Genomic DNA, 21469 nt, shown 5'->3' on the forward strand with positions numbered 1-21469 from the left:
GTAAAGACCATGTGTAGCCATGTGAACCAGTGGCTTGGTGTCTGCGTATCACTACCTTCTGCCCTGTAGGACTACGTGGCTGTGTCTCTCCAACGGGGGTCCCTGAGCCTCTCCCTGCTGTGGCTGTGGCCACTTTCATGTCCTGATGTTTGTGTCCAGTCCTTTGTCTCCTCTGTTCCTCTCATCCATTTGTCTGTGTCACCATCTGTGCATTCATTCTCATTTATACTATGGCCCTTTGCAGTTTGTGTGGTCCTTGTGGGTGTTCTTGTCCTGGACACAGAGTCCCCCAGACAATCTGATGTTCTCTGACCCTTCTCAGCTCTGCCTGCGAAGTTCACAAAGGGCCTGAGGAAGGAAGAGGCCATGGAAGGGGCCACGGCCACGCTGCTGTGTGAGCTGAGCAAGGCAGCCCCTGTGGAGTGGAGGAAGGGTCTTGAGACCCTCAGAGCTGGGGACAGAATCAGCCTGAGGCAGGATGGAACTGTGTGTGAGCTGGAGATCCGGGGCCTGATTTTGGCTGATGCCGGGGAGTACTCGTGCATGTGCGGACAGGAGAGGACATCTGCCACACTGACTGTCAGGGGTAAAGACCACGTGTGGCCAAGCAGAGTCATGTTTTGATGTTCAGTTACTCCATGACATTCCTCTGCACTCTTTCCATGTTTTCTGCTATGTCAGTATTACCCTCTTTCCATAATTCCACAGAATCTCTTCTACTTTCTTGGCTATGGTACAAACCATGAGAAACCCGCATCTAAGCCACTTCTCACCCCTCATGTCACCACTGGTTTTGTCCTGTTGATCTGTCAGTCTCTGTGCCATGTCCTGTGTGCTGTTAGGTCCTGCTCCAAAGTTCTCCGCAGAATATGCTATTCACATGTTTTTATGACCATCCCTAGTCCTGTCCACGTTTCATGCCAAGCTTGAGGCCTGAAGAATCCACGAAAGTAGCCACAGCCTCGCTGTTTACAGGCTGGGCTGAGGGAAGTCACAATGTACAGTGTCCTAGGCACACCCAGCATGTGACCTGTGTCCACATGGGATTTATGTTTTTTGTGTGCTGTCCATGTCTTTTCTTACCCATGTGCTCAGATGTGTGATTGTGTTTGTGTATTTTTGACCCCCTCCCCCAGCTCTGCCTGCCAAGTTCACAAAGGGTCTAAGGAATGAAGAGGCCATGGAAGGGGCCATGGTAATGCTGCACTGTGAACTGAGCAAGGCAGCCTCTGTGGAGTGGAGGAAGGGGCTCGAGACCCTCAGAGCCGGGGACAGAGTCAGCCTGAGGCAGGATGGGGCCATATGTGAGCTGGAGATCCGTGGCCTGATGGTGGCAGATGCCGGGGAGTACTCATGTGTGTGCGGGCAGGAGAGGACGTTGGCCACACTGACCGTGAAGGGTAAAGACCATGTGTAGCCATGTGAACCAGTGGCTTGGTGTCTGTGTATCACTACCTTCTGCCCTGTAGGACTACGTGGCTGTGTCTCTCCAACGGGGGTCCCTGAGCCTCTCCCTGCTGTGGCTGTGGCCACTTTCATGTCCTGATGTTTGTGTCCAGTCCTTTGTCTTCTCTGTTCCTCTCATCCATTTGTCTGTGTCACCATCTGTGCATTCATTCTCATTTATACTATGGCCCTTTGCAGTTTGTGTGGTCCTTGTGGGTGTTCTTGTCCTGGACAGAGAGTCCCCCAGACAATCTGATGTTCTCTGACCCTTCTCAGCTCTGCCTGCGAAGTTCACAAAGGGCCTGAGGAAGGAAGAGGCCATGGAAGGGGCCACGGCCACGCTGCTGTGTGAGCTGAGCAAGGCAGCCCCTGTGGAGTGGAGGAAGGGTCTTGAGACCCTCAGAGCTGGGGACAGAATCAGCCTGAGGCAGGACGGAACTGTGTGTGAGCTGGAAATCCAGCGCCTGGTGGTGGCTGATGCTGGGGAGTACTCATGCGTGTGTGGGCAGGAGAGGACGTCGGCCACAGTGACTGTCAAGGGTAAAGATTGCTTGTGGCTACATGGACTCACTTGGGTGCTGTGGTTCTCTCCTTGTCTCTTGCACCCACACTGGGTACCCATGGGCACTCACTTCCTGTCTCTACCTTGAACAGTTTTCCTCTGTCTCCTGTCTGCTTGCCTGTCACTGCATTGTCCAGTGTCCTGGTGTCTAGGTACAGCTCTCTATCCAAATGACCTCACTTGGCCAGTTCTCATGGTAAAGAGAGAACCCCAGCTTGTGTCCCTCTTCTTGTCCTAATCTGGTTCTTTTTTCCCCTTTCTTCCTAGTCTCTAGTCAGGATCTGTGGGATGGCCCTGGCCTTAATTACCTGGTGGGACACAGCCCTGTCCATGGGCATCCTGGGTAGAGGCTGGCATGAGATTTGCCTGGTTAGATCCAGAGCTCCTCTTGAAGCCCCCACCGTGGGCCCTCCTTTCCCTTGAAGTGGACCCAGACCTGTGATGCCCATTCCTATTCCAGTCTCCTGGGGCCTGTGGCAGTGGGTCCTTTGGGCAGCCAGGCAGCTGGGATGAAGCTGAGAGCAACGTCTGACCTAGGTTCTTAGCAGGGTTGACTGATGTTGGGGCCTATCTCCTGACTGGGTGTGTGTGGGGCCTGTCTCCTGGCTGAGTGTGAGGGTGCCTGTCTCCTGGCTGGGTCTCTGGACTGACCCTGTCTCCCTGCTGCTCGCCCACCCTGCAGCCCCGCAGTTGGTATTCAGGGAGCCCTTGCAGAACCTGCAGGCTGAGGAAGGCACCTGTGCCAGCCTACGGTGTGAGCTGTCCGAGCCCAGTGCTGTGGTCTGGAGCAAGGGTGGCCTGGAGCTCCAGGCCAGTGAGCGCCGGGAACTACGGCAGCAGGGCTGCATGGTGGAGCTGGTACTGCGGGACCTGCGCCGGGAGGATGCGGGCGAGTACACCTGCACTTGCGGCTCCCAGACCACCAGTGCCACTGTCACCATCACAGGTGGGCCCCAAGGTGGGCTCTGGCCTCTGCACAGGCCCAGGGGACCATCTGGGCTGCAGTCCTGTCCTGAGAGTCCCATCTGAGGGGACCCTGGCTCTGGCAGGGTTGGTGGGCGGAACTGACCTGAGGTTTGGTTGACCCTATGTCCCCCCTCCCCGCAGCTGTGCCCGTGAGGTTCCACCGGGAACTGCAGGCCCAGGAGGTAGATGAGGGTGGGACAGCACGCCTGTGCTGTGAGCTAAGCCGGGCAGGCGCCAGCGTGGAGTGGCGCAAGGGCTTGCTGCAGCTCTTCCCCTGCGCCAAGTATCAGATGGTGCAGGAAGGTGTGACCGCAGAGCTGCTGGTGCACAATGCGGAGCAGGAGGACGCTGGCCACTACACCTGTGACACGGGCCACGCACAGAGCACTGCCAGACTCTCAGTCCGAGGTGAGCTGCCCCCTGGTTCCTACCTTCCCCACGCCCCTCAGACCCTGTGGAATGGAGGATGAGGTGCCTTGCTCAGCACCTTTAAGTGCCCCTTCTGGCCTCCCAGCCCCCAGGCCCATGTTCCAGACTGAACTTCAGGTTGCAGAACAGGAGGTTGGCAGCCTGGCCCGGCTATGCTGCCAACTGAGTGAGGTGGAGCCTGGGGCCCCTGTACAGTGGCTCAAGGAGGGCGTGGAGCTGCGCGCTGGCTCCAAGTACAAGATGCATCACCAGGGGGCCGTGTGTGAGCTGCTGATCCATGGGCTCGAGGCCGAGGACTCGGGCGAGTATGCCTGTGTGGTGGGTGGCCAGAAAACCGTGGCCTCTGTCAAAGTCAGAGGTGAGCCCTCCCCTAATAACTGTCCTGTGACCCCTTCTGGTTGTGTGCCGCTGCAGGCTGTTCCAGGGGTGGCTCTCAGGCCCCTGGGGTTACAAGCTCTCTCTTCTCATTTCTGCACCATGCCCCTGTCAACAGTGGGAAAACTGAGGCTATGGCCCCTGGACACTACCCTGCCTCCTGCCCCTACTCGGCAGGTAGGGCAGCCTCACCTGGGTTGCCCTCTCTGAGTCCCTGCCTGTCTGTCTGATGGTCTTGCCTTCCTGATGTCCTAGCCAGGGCAAGGCTGGCTGTAGGGTAGGGTTGGACAGAGGCAGCTCACCACCTTGCAACCCCTTGCCTACTTCCTCCTCACAGGTGCCCTGAACCCATCTTTGCCCCCATGGGTCCCTGTTTGTAGCAAATCAGGTGATGAATGCTGTGTGAGGCAGATAGAGGCTGTGGCAGGAGAAGAAAGTGAGAGTATCTGGAAAGGCTTCTTGGAGGAGGGAGAGTGAGAGGTTGGCCTGGGTGCTCCAACCTGGCTGGTAAAGGGTCCCATCATCCATACCCCAGAGACCGAGGTAACCATTGTGTGGGCCTGGTTGACACCAAGGTACAAGTTGACAGAGAGGTGGAGTTCAGCTGTGAGGTGTTGAGGGCAGGGGCCACAGATGCCCAGTGGTGTCTCCAGGTCCTGCTGCTGCAGAGCAGTGAGGTGACAGAGAAGGATGTGCGGGCGACTGTACCCACATGCTGCAGCTGAAGGGTATAACACCTGAAGATATAGGCACAGTCTTCTTCCACGTGGGCCTCCACAAGTCCTCAGCCCAGCTCACTGTTCCAGGTGGTGGGTGAGGGCAGATGCCCCTCTCACCACACTTGGAGACAGAATGTCTAGGCCCTGTTGGGGGCCAGAGGCAGACTGCAAGGGTCCCTGCTTTTGAGGCTGGGAACCAGCCCCACATATGGGTGGTTCTAGGGTGGCCTGAGATGCCAGGGTTGAGTGGTACCCTGTATGCTTATCTACAGAAATGGGGGGGGTACTGGGGCAGACTTCAGGACTGGGAGGTACTCCTGATGGTGGGGCATCTCAGATGCTGAGACTGACACTATCCCTTCCTTGGTGCAGCCCCCGAGGTGACCATTCTGGAGCCCCTGAAGGATGTGCAGCTCAGCGAGGGCCAGGATGCCCACTTCCGATGCCGGCTGTCCAGGGCCTGTAGCCGGGAGGCTCGCTGGGCCTTGGGAGGAGTGCCCCTGCAGGCCAATGAAATGAATGACATTACAGTAGAGCAAGGCACACTCCACTCTCTCACTCTCCACAAGGTGGGACCCTGGGACCTGCCTCCATCCACAGGCTCCCAGGAGCGTGGGAGGAGAAGGTTCCAACTACAGCTGGATTGACCTGGGGACTTGCCAGGAGAGATGGTCTGAATGGGCTGTTAGGCTGAGACCCCATCTCTGCTCCCACAGGTGACCCTCGAGGATGTTGGAACCATCAGTTTCCAAGTGGGCTCATGTAGCTCAGAGGCCCAGCTGAAGGTCACAGGTGGGCAGCCCCCTCCCCCACCTGGAAAGGTGATGTCTCCATATCCCTCCCTAGTCAAAGAGCTGTTGTGAGGAGGGTATGGTCAGAAGCCTATCTTCCAGTAGTTATCTTGCCTTGGGGTGGCAATTTTCCAACCCCTGACTGCTAAAGCCATGGGCCGGATAGGCCACTGAGGTGGGCTGGTAAAGATCAGCTGGAGAGATTCTGGTGTGCATGTGGGGTCCCTGAGTGAGGCTTAGTGCTGTCTGCAGGAGGGAGGTGGGGACCCTGGCCATGGGGGGAGGGGGCTTGGCCCTAAGGTAGAAGCCCTCTATATGGCTACCCTCTGTATGGCTATTTCTATGACACAGGTTATCTTAACACACATGTGCATACATGACAGTCTCCCAGGTGGTGGTGCAATAGCATACCATACATGTACAGTTTTGGGTATAGTACTTGGCCTCAGGCATGCAAACAGGATTTCAGGAACCTTCAACTTGGGTTATACCTTGTTTGCAGAGCTGGTCATTTCTCAGTGTCCCTCACCTGCTGTTCTTCTCCTGGTTCTCACACCAGTCCCATTCATCTAACCAACTGTCTACCATATATCTACCATTCATCCGTTATCTACCCACTCACCCGTCATCCATCCATCCATCCATCCATCCATCCATCCATCCATCCATCCATCCACCTGCCCACCCACACACCCACCATCCATTCATCCACCATCCATCCATCTACCAACATACATACACCCACCATCCATCATCATTCATCTATCCAACCATCCATCCACCATCCATTCATTCATCAATCAATCCACCCATTCAGCCATTTACCCATCCATTTATCAATCATCCATCTACCCAACCATTCGTCTGTTCACCTATTCATTCATCCATTCACCCATCCATGCACTATCTACCATCCATTGAACAAATCCTCTAAGCCTTTACCTTTGTCTCGGACCTTCAGAAGGGCCAGGTGCAGCTCTGCCATAAGGCAGCCCCCAGTCCACTGGGATAGTTAAACATTAGAGACTGTCCTGGGTCTTCAGGGGTGAATAGATATGGTCAGTTCTGTGGCCTCTGGGGCTGAGAAAGGTTCTGTGGTTTCTGGGACTGGGAAAGGCCTCAAGTTGAGTGGTGGTAGAGGGGCAGTGTCCTAGGTGTCCTGATCAGGTTGGGCCAGAAAGGGCTTTGTGTGTTCATTAGGGTGGGTGGCAGTGAGGGGGACATGGAGCTGGGTTGGGTCTTGCTGAGGGCTGTGTCTTGACCCCTGTCATCCAGGTGTCCCCAGCCTGTGCCAACTAGCATGCATACAGACACCTGGCCATATTCTTGGGGGAAGGCAGTGGACATGGGGATGTATAAATGGATGTCCTGGTGGGTAGTATATGGGCCAGCTTAGGAACAGTGCTGGAAATGGGAATGGGGAGCTGGTGAAAGCAGGCAGGGAGTGTCAGATGTGCACTCTCAGGAGAGGGTTGGGGCAGGTAGAGGGCTAGGGTTGGGGTTTCAGTGGTGCATGCCCAAGAAGGGTGTGCGGGGCTTCTGAAGAGGGCCTAGCTGGGGCAGGTGTGGGATCACAGATCAGGCAGCAGCCAATTTGAGGAAGCTTCTGGGGTCGGACCTGCTGTGTGACAGGGCAGGAAACAGTTGCCACCAGCACTAGGGCCCTGGAATCTTAGAGCTGGAGGGACCAAAGGTGACATCTGGACAAATGGCCTTCTGGGAATAGGAGAAGCATCTGCTTCCACACCTGCAGGGATGAAGGGCTTATTACCTGAGGTAGACCTCACCTTCTCAGAGTAGCAGCCCCACAGCCTCTCCTCCCCACCCACAAAGATTGCAGCCATGGTGCTTGGGACTTGTTCATTCTACTTGCTTAAGAGGCTGTGGATACATGCCTTCTGTGTACTTTTGTGAAACTGGGTGTATTCTGGAGGGGGTGTGGCTGCAGAGGGCTGAGCCTGCTCTCTGTGAGCGGTTTGAGTGTATCATGCCATGAACAGGGTGGGATAGATGGCCCAGATGGATCCCCCAAATTGTAGACCTCTGCATGGCCCTGTGGGCCCAGGGCACCCCAGCCTGCCTTCCTATTGCCCTCTTGTGCAGAGGCAGCACCATGCCTGGTACGTGGCTTGCAGAATGTGGACGTCTTTGCGGGGGAGGTGGCCACGTTCTCCTGTGAGGTGTCCCGTGCGGGTGGGCCAGAGGCCTGCTGGTGGCTGGATGGGACCCTGCTGCAAGACAGCCCCCAGAGTACCATCTGCGTGCATGATGGGACCTTTCATTCCCTCACGCTGTCGGGCCTGGGGGTTGCTGACTCAGGCACCGTCACCTACCGTGCAGGGCCCCTGGTCTCCACGGCCAAGTTGTTGGTCAAAGGTACCAGCCAATGGGACCCTGCCTGCACTGACGCTTCTGCCCCTGCTGCTCCCACAAGCTTCCTGCAGGCTCCCGGGCAGAGGGTTGGGGACTGGCATTGTTCCACACATGCCATGTGTGGACACTCAGGCAGGCTGCAGTCCTGCTTCTTGGATGAGAAAGAACACTTGACTCAAAGCATGAAGCTGGAGGCCAACTTCATGCCCACCTGCTCGTGGGGCCCTGAGTGCTGTTGCCTCCTGGCCACCACTCTGCAACTTCACCTACCTCAGGCATACACTCAGAGGGCAGCCTGGAGGTGAGGGCAGCCTTCCTGCCCCAGTCCAGCCTGCCCTATCCCTGCTCCTGGCTGCTTACACCGCTGTGGTTTGGGTTGGGGGGTCTTGCGCTCTTCTGGAAAAGAGCTAGCCATTGGGGAGGGTAGTGGGCTGCCAGGGACCTCTCAGTGCACTCCCAATCTGGTGCTCCTGGGACTGCTGCTTGGTGGGGCTTCGCCTGGTGTGTTTGGAGACAGGTTTTCTCTGCACTGTTGCAGAATAAATGGACATTCCCCCAGGTCTAAGGAGACAACCATTTGTTGAATAGGATTTTGCCAGGTGGAGATGGGATGGTGCCCCTTGGAGGGATGGAGAGGCCCCTGGAAAAGGGACAAGCTGGGCTGGGGATGCTCCATGCCCAGCAGAGGCTGTGGACCCCAAGGGGTCCCTGGGCTTTTAGGAGGGGGCATTGTGTCCCTGCTGAGTGTGCCCCAGGCCCAGGGAGGGAAGGGCTCAGGGTGTCAAAGGGGCCAGGAGGGGACAAGTGGATGGGGGCCATCTGCCCTGGGTGGAGTGTGTAGGGGCAAGGCTTGCACTGTATGGAGGGTCCTGGGCCTTTCCTGCCAAAGCCCCTTGCTTGCTTGCTTGCCAATGAACTGCTGCCGCTGACCGCAGAGGGTGGGTGGGCCCTGGTCACACTGCTCAGGCTTACACGTGCCCGGCGTGTTGGCCGACAGATCCCGCAGTGGAGGTGGTCAGTGCCATGCAGGACCTGGCGGTGGAGGAGGGTGGCCCGGCCGAGCTCCTCTGTCAGTACTCGCGGCCGGTGCAGGCCACATGGAAGATGGACGAGCAGGAGGTGCGCGCCGACGGGCGTCGCGTCATCATAGAGCAGGACTGGACCGTAGCCAGGCTGTCTTTCAAGCCAGCCTTGCCCTGCGACAGTGGCATCTATTCTTGTGAGGCTGCGGGCACTCGCGTGGTGGCCCTGCTGCAAGTGCAAGGTGAGGCCGCCCAGCAGGCAGCCCCAGGCCCAGCAGGCTTTGGCATGGTTTGAGCCAAGACATAATGGTGGAACATCAGGCAGTGACAGCCAGCTCTGTGTGACTGTGCCAGTACTAGAAAGATGGGATCCAAGCAAGTAGATCCTGCTGAAGCTGGCTGGGCCCTGAGCCCACCCATTTAGACCCCTCCCCTCCTCAAGCAGCCTGGAGACGGTGCTGGACAGACCCTGGGCAGAGACTGCACCTAAAGAATCTGCATCCAAAACACTGGGGAGGTAGAGGCAGGCAAGAAAGCAGCCTTTGGGCGGATGAGCAAGCAGGCCTGGGGCCTGGGGCCCTCGGCAGAGCTCTAGGTGGGGCTGCACCCCCAAATCCTGGGCTCAGATCCCAGTACTTCCCTTTCCAGGCTGTCACTTGGAAGGTGCACCAAGCCCCATGTCTTTGAAAGGGTGTGCTATTGGGGAACCAGGAGCCAGGCACAGTAGACTGTCCTACTGTGTAGAAGTGGGCATTGTTTGGCTGGGGCCACCCCTCTTTGGGAAAATCTGAACTGTTCCTGGTGGTGAGTGAGCTAGGGAGTGGAGATGGTTGTTTGGGCCATCCAAGCTGGACCTCAGGTGTGAGCAGGTGAGATCAGTCTCCACCACTGGCCACCTGAGGTCTCCCTCCCACCCATTCACTCACTAGTTTAACAAACAACTAAGGTTTGTAAACACTTTTTTTTTGTGTGTGTGTCTGTGAGCACATCAGGGAGCAGAAAAAAAAAACCTCCATTCTCTGAAGTACCCTGATATTCCCACTGGAAAATGTGATTGGAGCAGTGTGTACCAGGCCTGGGGGATAGGCCTGGAGCTCATGGACATCAAGGGCAGAGCCATAGGCAGGGCCAAGTGGAGAAGGGAGCAGTGTAAGGAAGTGGGGACAGTAGGCACTCAGGGGCTTGCTGCTGCTTTAAAATCTGGGAATTTATCAAACAAAGTGGTGCCATCCTTGGATAGGAACTGAGGGTGAGCTCTAGCAGGTACCTCACCAGGCCTTCCCCCTTGTTCCCCATCCCTCCTGTCTCAGTCAGCTGTAGCCCTGACCATGCCATTCAGCAGAATGTAGTCAGACTCCTAAGTCCCTGTCAGTTCTAATGTGGGGAGGAAAGGGGCTGGGCCATGGGGGAGTCTGGTCTGTGGTGCAAGTAGCTCAGGGTGGGAGCGTGGTCTGGTAGAGGGATGTGGGTAGCCCAGCAGGCCCTCTGGTTTGAGACACTCTCCCCACTTCACTCCCTGGGCTCCTGTCCAGAGCAGACACCCCTGCCTGCAGGCATGGGCCTGGACTCTGAAAGATCTGGGAGGGAATATCAGGGCTGTGTGCTGGTTCCATTTGGGGCATGTACCCAGACAGCAGTTGGGGCTGTGGGCTCGGTGACCACAGTGGCTCCTTGCTATTGTGTGGATCAAAGCCAGATCCTTCCTAGTATCCAGGCCAGTCTTGGGTCACTTCGCTCTCCTTTCCTGCCTGACCTCACCACCTGGCCCCTTCCATCCTTCACCTGCTGGCCTGACTCTGTGCAGCCCCCAGTGCAGCCTTCCTTCATTCCTGTTCCAGTGTCCCCTCTTGTCACTCCTCTTGGCTGGATGCATGTCCTGGGAATGGTGCTAGGAGGTGGCAAGCCAGCATAGCCAGGCACTGAGTTCATGATTTCCGTGAAAAATGTGTGGCCATTTATTACAGACTCACAGACTTTGTAGGAGAGAGCCAGAAAGGGTTGGGGAATATGGGCAAAGGTCTTGCTGGTCCCAGTGAGTGAGAGAAGCAGCCCAGTAGGTCTGATAGTGCTGGCTGGGAGACAGAGAAAAGGGAGAGAGGTCCAGGGCAAGAAGTGGGAACCTTAGGCCATTTATGAGCCTGGCTGTGGCTCTGGTGAGTTTTGGGAATACCTACGAGACTTCTCACCTGTGAGGTGGAGAGGATCCCCATCCTGACCACTAGCATGGTGATGGTGTGGAGGTAGGCAGGGCCTTGGGAGGACATGCATGAAAGCTCCATGTAGACACCACTGGTCTCCTTCCTGGTGGCCCACTGTTTGGCCCTATGTCATGGGGGGCACTCCCACGTGACTTGGGGGGGTGGGGAACCTGGGTGGTGGAGGCTCCCATACCAAGCCACTCTCTCCATCCCCCAGCCAAGAACACAGTGGTTCGAGGCCTAGAGAATGTGGAGGTGCCCGAGGGAAGTGAAGCACTGTTCGAATGCCAGCTGTCTCAGCCAGAGGTGGCCGCGCACACCTGGCTGCTGGATGATCAGCCTGTGCACAGCTCGGAGAATGCAGAGGTGGTCTACTTCGAGAATGGTCTGCGGCACCTGCTGCTGCTCAAAAACCTGAGGCCTCAGGACAGCTGCCGCGTGACCTTCCTGGCTGGGGATGTGGTGACATCAGCGTTCCTCACTGTCAGAGGTGCGAGTGTGGCTGAGGGTCTTTGTGACACCTCCCATTGGATACTCTTCTGAAGGGATGCTGGGGATGGGGTATTGAGCTGGGGCTCAAGGAGGGGCATGGGCCTCTCAAACCCATCCCACCAAATACTGCATTGCTGAACTACGGGAGGTGGGTTGGGACCTTGAGTAGGGTAGGGGTGTGGCCATGGGTCTCTGAGACCCCCTCCCACCAGATGCCAGAGTGCAGGGAGAGCCTGTGGCCCCAGGGGGTGTGAGCCTCTCAGACCCCTTCCACCAGATACTGTGCTGTAGGTGCTCCCCTACAGCATAGGGGAGTGGACAGAGCTGAGAGAGAATGGACAGAGCTGGGAGGGAGTGGACAGAGCTGGGAAGTTCTGTGACCATGGAGCTGGTGGTCTCTGAGGCCCCATCCCACCAGAGGTTCCGAATTTGGAAAACAGTGGTCTCAGAGATCAGGTTCCCCCTCCTGTGGGGAAGATTGATCTCTGAGACCCCTCCCACCTGAACTGGGTCACAGCCTTTGCTCAGAGGTAGAGCGGGGCAGGGGATGGGGGGAGCGATGGGAAGGGTGGCTTGGGGGTCTCTGAGCCCCCAGAGGCTGTCCTGGTCCCAAACTTACGCCCTGGCCCCCCGCCCTGCAGGTTGGCGCCTGGAGGTCCTGGAGCCCCCACAGGATGTGGCTGTGCAGGCAGGAAGGCAGGCCCACTTCAGCTGCACGCTCAGTGAGGCAGTGCCTGTGGGCGAGGCGACCTGGTACATCAATGGGGCAGCAGTGCCGCTGGACGACGTCGACTGGGCAGTTACCGCAGATGGCAGCCACCACACACTGCTGCTGCGCCGCGCTCGGCCCCACCACGCTGGCGAAGTCACCTTCGCTGCCCGAGACGCTGTGGCCTCCGCACGGCTCACTGTGCTGGGTGGGTGGCTCGCCCATCTCTTGCAGCTGGGGCACTGGACTCTCCGTGGGTGGGTAGGGGCAGGAGGTTCCAGCTCCAGAAGCTACTGGGGGCTTTCCGTGTCCCCCCACCCAGGGTGGGCTTGGGCACATAGTCTCTCTGTGACTGAAGCACAGGACCCTTGCTCCCAGAGAGAGGTGGCCTTGGGCAGTGCTGCTCACAGGCCTGGGGGGTAGTCTGCTGGCACCCTTACTGCGCCCCAGAATCAGACTCCAGGGCAGGAGGGGCTGTACCCCATATGAGAAGATGGATGCCAAATTGACCCCAGCCTCCCACAGGCCTCCCTGATCCCCCGGAGGATGCTGAGGTGGTGGGGCGCAGTGACCGCTCCGTGACGCTGTCTTGGGTGGCACCCACAAGCGATGGCGGCGGTGGCCTCTGTGGCTACCGGGTAGAGATGAAGGCATCGAGCACTGGTGAGTGGCAGCTATGCCACGAGCTGGTGTCCGGGCCTGAGTGCACTGTGGATGGCCTGGCCCCCGGAGAGACCTACCGCTTCCGCGTGGCTGCTGTGGGCCCTGCTGGTGCTGGAGAGCCTGTGCACCTGCCCCAGATGGTGAGGCTTGGTGAGTTGTTGCCCTGGTCCTGGCAGATGAGGGTGGGGGGCGTCTAGCCTGGAACACTCAGGTCTCCCCAAACTGGAGGGTTGGGGCACATCCTTGCTAATGCACTCATCCCCAGCAGAGCCCGTGGAACCCACTCCTGGGCCTCCTGCTCCAGAGAGCCGGCAGGTGGCAGCCGGTGAGGATTTGCGTCTGGATTGCGAGGTGGCAGAGGCTGGTGAGGTTGTCTGGATGAAGGGGACGGAGCACATCCAGCCTGGCGGGCGCTTCCAGGTTCTTTGCCAGGGTGGGCGGCAGACGCTGGTGATCCGGGGCTTCTCAGCACAGGACCAGGGAGAGTACCGCTGCAGCCCTGCCAGGGATCCGATCTCTGCTACTTCCAAGGCCTTCCAGGGTGCGTCCTCCAGGGCCCAGCATATGGAGTGGAAGAGTTGGGGGGAGCCCTGGGGTATGGGTGTGTGCGTGAACCTCCCCAGCAGAGGTCCACTTGGGTAGTCTGACTCAGACCAAGGAAAATGGGGGCTTGCTGGGGAGATGCACAGACCCTGAGCTGCTCAGCCTCATGTCGGAACCCATATCTCTGGTGTCTTAGGCTACACTCCCTCTCTGAATGTTATTTTGGCCATCACAGCCTTAGTACCCACTGCTGGTCCCTTAAGTCCTCAGGCCCCTGCGCTCTAAGTCCCCCTGCACTGTGTCCCCTCCCCCCTGCACTATGAACATCCCCATGACCTCTGAGCACCAACCCCCTCCAACTCTGAGGATTGAGGCCTGGCCTGACCAGGGGAAGCTGAGGCCCAAGGAGAGCTGTTCGGAGCCTCTGAAACCTTGTAAAGACTGTGCCATCAGAGCTATCCAGGAGCCCAGGCAGGCAGCAGGGGCCTGTTGAGGAGAACCACAATTGGCAGCCCAGGCCTGTCTGGGTCATGGCTCTGTTTCCACCTGGCTGACCAGTCTCCCACTGTCCACAGTGGTGCTGACACCTGGATCCAGAGATGAGACCCCTGCACAGCCCAGCCTGCCTCCTGAGGCAGCCCAGGAGGGCGACCTTCACCTGCTATGGGAGGCCCTTGCTAAAAAGCGCCGCATGAGCCGCGAGCCCACACTGGACTCCATCAGCGAGCTACCTGAGGAGGACGGGCGCCTGCAGCGTCTGCGGCAGGAGGCAGAGGACCTGGCCCCTGACCTATCTGAGGACTACTCCACAGCTGACGAGCTGGCACGCACTGGCGAGGCTGACCTATCACACACCAGCTCTGATGATGAGTCCCGGGCAGGCACTCCTTCCCTGGTCACCTACCTTAAGAAGGCTGGGAAGCCTGGCACCTCTCCACTGGCCAACAAGGTGAGCCTCCAGTTTGGCCTGCAAGGGAGGCCTGAGTGTCTCAGATCTTTACCACTCAGTCATTGTCCATCCACACATCATCCACCCCCCCATTTACCATCCACCAACCCATCCATCTAACCAGCCTTTGTCCATCCTTCAGTCGCTATCCATTTATCCATTCATCAGCCATCCACTTATCCATCCATGCATCTACCACCCACCAACCCATTCATCCATGCACCTCCATTCATCACCATCTATTTATCCACACACTCACTCATCTACCCACCCATCCACAACTCATCTGTCCATTCACTCACTATCCATCAGTCTATCACCACCCATTTATCCATCCATCCATCCATCCATCCATCCATCCACCCATCCATCCATCCATCCATCACCATCTATTTATTCATTCATCTGCCATCCATTTAACTATCTCGCTAACCATCAAGCATCTATCATACACATCTATTTATCTTTCCATCCACTGATGTACCCATCCACCAAGTCATCTCTCCACCCACCCACCATCTACCACTCATCCATTCACCTGGCTGTTAAAAGTTTTTCCTGAAGAGCTGGAACTGGCCTCTCTGTAGTATTCCTCATAGCCCTGTGAGTCTCCATCTGGATGTAAAGTGATTTCAGGGAAGGTGGGCTTAATTTTTGTGATAACAAGAGCCATCAAGCATCCAGGCTCAGGGAAGGTAGTGCAGTTGCCAGCAGCCAAAGGCAGCATGGCCTGCTGGAGCTGGGATGCAGACTGGGCTCTGCCTCCGGCTTGCCCCGGATGCTCCTCTCCATCCTTTTCCTGACACAGGCCTTGGTTTCCCCACCTTACCTATGCACACAGGTTGGGTCCCCAGCAGACCATGCTGGGAAGCTGCAGAAGCAGCAGGAACAGCTGGCCACAGCATGCCCACCTCCAGGAGACCTGACTATTGAGGACCTCAGTGACCCATCCCTGGACAAGGCAGCCATGAAGATCCAGGCTGCCTTCAAGGGTTACAAGGTGCGGAAAGAGATGAAGCAGCAGGAGGGGCCCGTGTTCCGCAGCACATTTGGGAACACTGAGGCACAGGTGGGGGATGTCCTGCATCTGGAGTGTGTGGTGTCCAGCAAGGCAGACGTGCAAGCTCGTTGGCTGAAGGATGGTGTGGAGCTGACTGATGGCCGGCACCACCACATTGACCAGCTCAAGGATGGCACCTGTTCTCTGCTGGTCACTGGCGTGGGCCGTGCTGATGCTGGCTGCTACACCTGCCAGGTGAGCAGCAAGTTTGGCTGTACAGTCCACAGTGCCCATGTGGTTATCAGTGGGACGGAGAGTGAGGCTGAGAGCTCTTCTGGCAGTGAACTGGACGATGCCTTCCGCCGGGCAGCCCGGCGGCTGCATCGCCTCTTCCGCACCAAGAGCCCAGCTGAAGTTTCCGATGAGGAGATCTTCTTGAGTGCGGATGAGGGCTCAGCAGAACCTGAGGAGCCTGGGGACTGGCAGACGTACCGAGAGGATGAGCACTTGGTCTGCATTCGCTTTGAGGCACTGGCAGAGGCCCGCCGGGCAGCCACCCACTTCCAGAAGATGTTCAGCATGCTAGGCATTGGGGTGGACATCAGCCTGTTGGAGCAGGGACCCCGGGGGGTGGAGATACGCATCGCCAAGGTGGCAGTCGCCCCTGCAGTGCCTTTGGAGCCAGTGCCCAGCTTGCGGACTGCAGAGGCCGGTGAGTCTGTAAAGGGCCTGGTGTGGGGCAGGAGAGGAGTGGCAAGGCTGGTGTGTGATCAGGGTCAGCTGAGAAGTCAAGGAGTTGGCTGGGCTCCAGCTTCTGGCTCTTGGCAGATGCCACCCACTGAGCTTGCAAGAGCCCCAACTTCATGGTAGATAGAGCTCCACCCCCACCCCAGCTCTGCCTGTTATCAGCTAGCCTCTCAGAGCCTTAGCATTCTCACCTGTGCACTGGCTGTGGGAATGCACACTTTTACGTGTGTTTTTTCTCCATGAGGGTTTGAGATGCAACCTGTATAAAGGTGGGGTTGCATGTGATCCAGTCTGCATTCCATTTCCTGCTCTAGCAACAAAAATTAATTTAAAAAGCCACCTCACTGTTTACTTGTATGTCCCTAGAAATGGCGGAAGGAGTGTTGTTAATCCACAGTGCTGTCTTGAAATTTTCCCTCTCCAGTTCTAGTGTGAGGTCTCAAACCCTGGACTCCCAGCCATACTGCCTTGGTCCTCCCTCCCCTTCTCCTCTTCCCCGCTTCTCGTCTGCTGTCCACAGGGTGGTTTGGGAGCCAGACTAACAAAAGGAGGACTCCCCTAGAAGATGGGGAGGAGGGGGGAGCTCAGAGAGCAGAGACAGTACTATTTAGCCACCTGGTCTGTGAGTGCTCTCACTTGAATAGGGGCGGCTGCAGGTCACACAAGTGCACCCACTGCAGTTGGGGAGATCGGGGATGGGGGCTGGTGCTAACCTGCATGCCCTACCGGTCCCTCCCAGCCCCAGTGTTCCTGACTGAGTTGCAGAATCAAGAGGTGCTGGATGGGTACCCTGTGAGCTTCGACTGTGTGGTGACAGGCCAGCCCGTGCCCAATGTGCGCTGGTTCAAGGACGGGAGGGTCCTGGAGGAGGATGACCACTACATGATCAGTGACGACCAACAAGGTGGCCACCAGCTCATCATCACGGCTGTGGTGCCTACAGACATGGGTGTCTACCGCTGCCTGGCTGAGAACAGCATGGGTGTGTCCTCCACCAAGGCTGAGCTCCGAGTGGACTGTGAGTGTGGCCGGCCTGGTTTGCTGGCCTAGGGTGGGTAGTGTGGGGTTTCCTGGCTGGGAGGGGCAGTGCTGGGTTGGATGATGGTCCAGATTCGGGCCTTCCATGTCTTGTGGCTGATGGAGAGCTCTCTGGGAGCCCCGTGGGGTAGGAGTGGGGGCCCTAACTCCTTGAGAAGCATCAGGGCTGAGGAGGGACCCAGAAAAGCTTGGAGGTGTCCTGGGCACGGTGGGTGATTAATGGCACTGTGTGCAATAAGAAATACGTATGGGGTCTCATCCCTGGTTCCTGGCTCACAGCTCCTAAATCCCTTGAAATTCCTAAGTGACAAGTCACTAAAGCAGTGACTCCTGATGGGCCCCTAGATCGCTTCAGGATGGAGGATGGTCAGAGAAAAGACCACGTCATGATCCCTGCAAATACGTCTGATTGACAAAAGTGCAAAAGCAATTAAGTGGAGAAAGGATAAAGTGTCAACAGATGGCGCTGGAGTAATTTAGACATTTATAAGCAAAAAGGAAAAAGAACCTAGACCATGTATGAAAATTAACTCAAAATGGATTACATACTTAAATGTAAATGTCACATACTTAAAGCTTTAGAAAAATGATAGGAAGAAATCTTCAGTGCCTAAAGCTAGGAACAGTCCTTGGATACTTGACTGGCAAAAGAAAAATTCATAAAATGGACTTCATCAGAGTTAAAAACTTCTGCTGTGAGAAAGACTGGTGTGGAGAATGAAATTATTGTTATTATTATTATTATTATTATTATTATTATTATATGTTGTTGTTATCCTCACCTGAGGATATTTTTTTCATAGCTTTTCAGAGAGAGAGAGGTGAGGGAGAGAGGGAGGGAGGAAGAGAGAAAGAGAGAGAGAGAGAGAAACATCAATTGGTTTCCTCTCGTCTGCACCCCGATTGGGGATTGAACCCACAATCTGGGTGTGTGCCCTAACCAGAAATTGAACTCAGTGCCTTTGGTGTAGGGGGCGACGCTCCAACCAAATGAGCCACATGGGCCAGGGCTGGTGCACTTTTCTTTGTTTCCCCTATGCTTGCAGTTAATTGAACTTCTTGGGATTTGGGGGTTTATAGTGTTCAGTAAGTTTGGATTTTTTTGCCATTATTTCTTCAAATATTTGTTCTTATCCCCTCATTTGGTGACTTCAGTTACACATATATCAAACCACTTGAAGCCATAGTGCACCTCACTGATAGTCTTAAGTTTTTAAAACTCTTTTTTCTCTGTGCATTACATCTGGATTTTTCTATTGTTACACCTATACATTCACTATTCTTTTCTCCTTAGCATCTAATCTGCCGTTAGTCTCATCTACTGTATATTTTATCTCCAGAACTTCTCCCTGGTAACAGCCTGGGGGCAGGGAGGGGCCACAGGGTAGCTGTGTCCCTATGACTTACGACTCAGGAGGATAAGTGGCTCTTAAGGACAGCTGTGCAGTGAGAAACAGGTGGCCTCTGGGGTGGGGCTATGCCCAGACAGAGGAAGTACAGGCCTTTCTCCAGCTTCACCCTTCATCCCCAGTGACCAGCACTGACTATGACACTGCCGCGGATGCCACAGAGACCTCATCCTACTTCAGCGCCCAAGGCTATCTGTCCAGGTGGGAGCCATGCAGGGGTGGGCAGTGCCCAGCAGGCTGGCGGACCCCAGCCCTGGAGTGGGGGGTGGCTGTGCTGGCTTGGTCCAGCAGAATCCCAATACTGGAGGCTTCACCTAGGCATACGGTCTCTGTCCAGCACGTTAACAGAAGAGTTGGGGAGCCATCCAGACTTGACCCCACTCCTCCTGCCCTGAATCCCTCACCTTTCCACATCATGCTGCCCCTTTCTGTTCCTTGCCAGCCGCGAGCAGGAGGGTGCAGAGTCTACGTCAGAAGAGGGACAACTGCCCCAGGTAGTGGAGGAGCTGAAAGACCTCCAGGTGGCCCCTGGCACACGCCTGGCCAAGTTCCAGCTCAAGGTGAAAGGTGAGGGGGCTAGGGCCGGAGGGCGTGGTGGTGCCTCCCACCAGCAGAGGTTAGGTGGTCACTGTGGCCTGGGGGGTCTCCAGGGATCCACTCCCTGGGCCAGGTGGAGGACACAGCACCCACTGGGCAATAGCTCTTTGCTGACCACTCTCCCTGTGGTTTCAGGCTACCCAGTGCCCCGCCTGTACTGGTTCAAAGATGGGCAGCCCCTGACTGCTTCTGCACACATTCGCATGGTGAACAAGAAGACACTGCACACCCTGGAGGTCCTCTCGGTCACCAGGGAGGATGCCGGCCAGTACTCGGCCTACATTAGCAACACTGTGGGTGCCGCCTACTCATCTGCTCAGCTGCTGGTCCAAGGTGGGTGCTGGGGGCTGACATCCACCTACATGTCCCCCCCATGGTAGGCGTGGGATTTGGCCCACAGTCTTCAGTGTGCAGAAGTGTAGTTGGTGGGCAGATGCCTGCCTGCCTGGATTCCAGAAGGTGCTGGGTGAAGGAGTGGGAGGGCATCCTCGGGACCCTCACCCTTTGAGCAGGCCCCCAGACCCACACAGGACACACTGTCCAACTTCAGGTCTGACTTCCCTCCCTCTTTCAGGCCCTAATGACCCAGAAGAGAAGCTGGCAGCAGGTGAGCCGAATCCAGAAGGGCAGAGGGAGGGCAGGAGACTCAGTGAGGGTGGTGGGGGGATGCCCATTGGGTGGAGGGAGGGAGGAACACTGGGCACAGGCTGCAGGGACAGCCACTCAGGTGGGTGGGGGCCTGGGCCTGGGAGGAGGGGCAGAGCCCACCCACCACACAGGGCTGTGGCTCTGCACTTGTCACCAGCACCCTCCTGTGTCTCCCCAGATGTGAAGCAACAGCTGGTTCCACCCCGATTTTTGGAGAAGTTCACCTCTAAGAAGGTGAAGAAGGGCTCCAGCATTACTTTCTCTGTGAAGGTTGAAGGTAGGGCATCCTGCCCTCCCCCACTCAGGTCTTGGCCCTGGGAGGTGAAGCACTGCTCTTGGAGGGGGGGGGGGGCTGTCCTGGACCACACTCAGGATCCCCAGAGAGGATCAGAGGCACCTCCCTCCTAGAATTCCCTTCTCAGTGGAGGTCTGACTGTCCATCATCCACTCCTGCCCCAGGTCTCCCAGCCCCCACTGTGCACTGGCTGCGGGAGGAGGCAGAGCAGGTGCTGTGGATTGGCCAGGACACACCAGGCTACACGGTTGCCAGCTCAGCCCAGCAGCACAGCCTGGTCCTGCTGGATGTGGGCCGACAGCACCAGGGCACCTACACCTGCATCGCATCCAATGCTGCTGGCCAGGCCCTCTGTTCCGCCAGCCTCCATGTCTCTGGCTGTGAGTGGGTGTGGGTGGCCCATTGGGGATGAGAGAGAGCCACCCACCCTGGAGACTTGCACCCCTTCCCTGGGACCCTGCCTAGATCCCTCTCCTAGCATAGGCCCCATGGACCAGCTCCCACCACTGCCTTGTGGGCTCAGATCAGCAGGCTAAGACCCTCTAGCAGCCCCCTGCCACTCTGAGTAGTCTCTTCCTGGCCCTGCTCAGCCCCTCTATGGGCTGATTCATCAAGTGCAGACCCATTCCTGTCCCCACCACTGGAGGGGTGGGTGTGGGCCAAGTTGAGATGCCCGGCATAGCCTTTCCTTGGGGCTCTGGATGGACAGGCCAAGGCCCTTAGGTGGGGGTGGTCCAGACCAGAATCATCTCAGTGGGCTGAGTGTCATCCTGTTGGTCACCTATTCTCCTGACAGTGCCCAAGGAGGCAGTGGGGGAGATGGCTGGGGTGAAGGAGGCCCTTATCTCCACCTTTCTTCAGGGGTGAGTGAAGGGCTCCGCCAGAGCTAATGGGGGGTGGTTGGGGGTCCTGGCCCTGGGAGGGGACAGCACTGCTGTTGGGGAGGGAGCCCTGTCCTGGACTGTAGCCTCGCTTTGCCCCTTGCAAGCTGTGTGGCTTGGGCTATCCTCCCAGAAATCTCACTGTGCCTCAGTTTTCCCATTGCAAAATGAGGGCTCCCCAGAGCCTAACTGTGGCACCTGACCCACTGCCCTCAGACCCTCTTTCTGTCAGAAGCTCCCACCCAAGGGTACAGGCGGTGGGTCCACCCTAGGCCCTCAGGATACTCCCACCCCTTTTAGGACCCAAGCCATGTCTGCACAGATGCCAGCACCTATGGATTTCACCAACCTTGCTGGGCAGAAAGGTATTAGGGGGGAGGGGTGTAGATGGCTGATTCCTAATTTGGGATGGGGTGTGGAGGAGGCTGCCTGACCCCAGGCGACCTGGAATACCCCCTCCCCCAGCTGTGGGCCCAGGTGCCCGTCGTGGGCCCAATTCTGAGCTCTGGCTGACCTTGGGCCCTGCCAGCCCTTGGTTCAGCTCTCACATCCAGCCAGCTGTCTGGATGCCCGGGTGTGGGGCAGGTGGCTGCCAAGTCAGGGCTCAGTTGAGGGCC

The 21469-nt window shown here is 57.1% G+C and overlaps 1 protein-coding gene across 1 annotated transcript in view; it reads left to right on the plus strand.

The window, feature by feature from the left end:
• Positions 1-21469, plus strand: part of OBSCN (obscurin, cytoskeletal calmodulin and titin-interacting RhoGEF) — a 145448-nt gene that overhangs the window by 89450 nt on the left and 34529 nt on the right. Inside the window, 20 exon segments of the mRNA XM_087816905.1 lie at positions 323-586; positions 4870-5066; positions 5214-5289; positions 7392-7664; positions 8659-8925; positions 11099-11371; positions 12015-12290; positions 12608-12895; positions 13011-13286; positions 13864-14237; positions 15079-15949; positions 16724-17002; positions 18554-18632; positions 18874-18998; positions 19164-19361; positions 19603-19635; positions 19855-19953; positions 20136-20351; positions 20768-20834; positions 21153-21217. Coding sequence (XP_087673031.1) covers positions 323-586; positions 4870-5066; positions 5214-5289; positions 7392-7664; positions 8659-8925; positions 11099-11371; positions 12015-12290; positions 12608-12895; positions 13011-13286; positions 13864-14237; positions 15079-15949; positions 16724-17002; positions 18554-18632; positions 18874-18998; positions 19164-19361; positions 19603-19635; positions 19855-19953; positions 20136-20351; positions 20768-20834; positions 21153-21217 — 4596 coding nt within the window.

The sequence above is a fragment of the Miniopterus natalensis genome, chromosome 4 (genome assembly GCF_054644295.1).
Source record: "Miniopterus natalensis isolate mMinNat1 chromosome 4, mMinNat1.hap1, whole genome shotgun sequence".
Classification (NCBI taxonomy): domain Eukaryota; kingdom Metazoa; phylum Chordata; class Mammalia; order Chiroptera; family Miniopteridae; genus Miniopterus; species Miniopterus natalensis.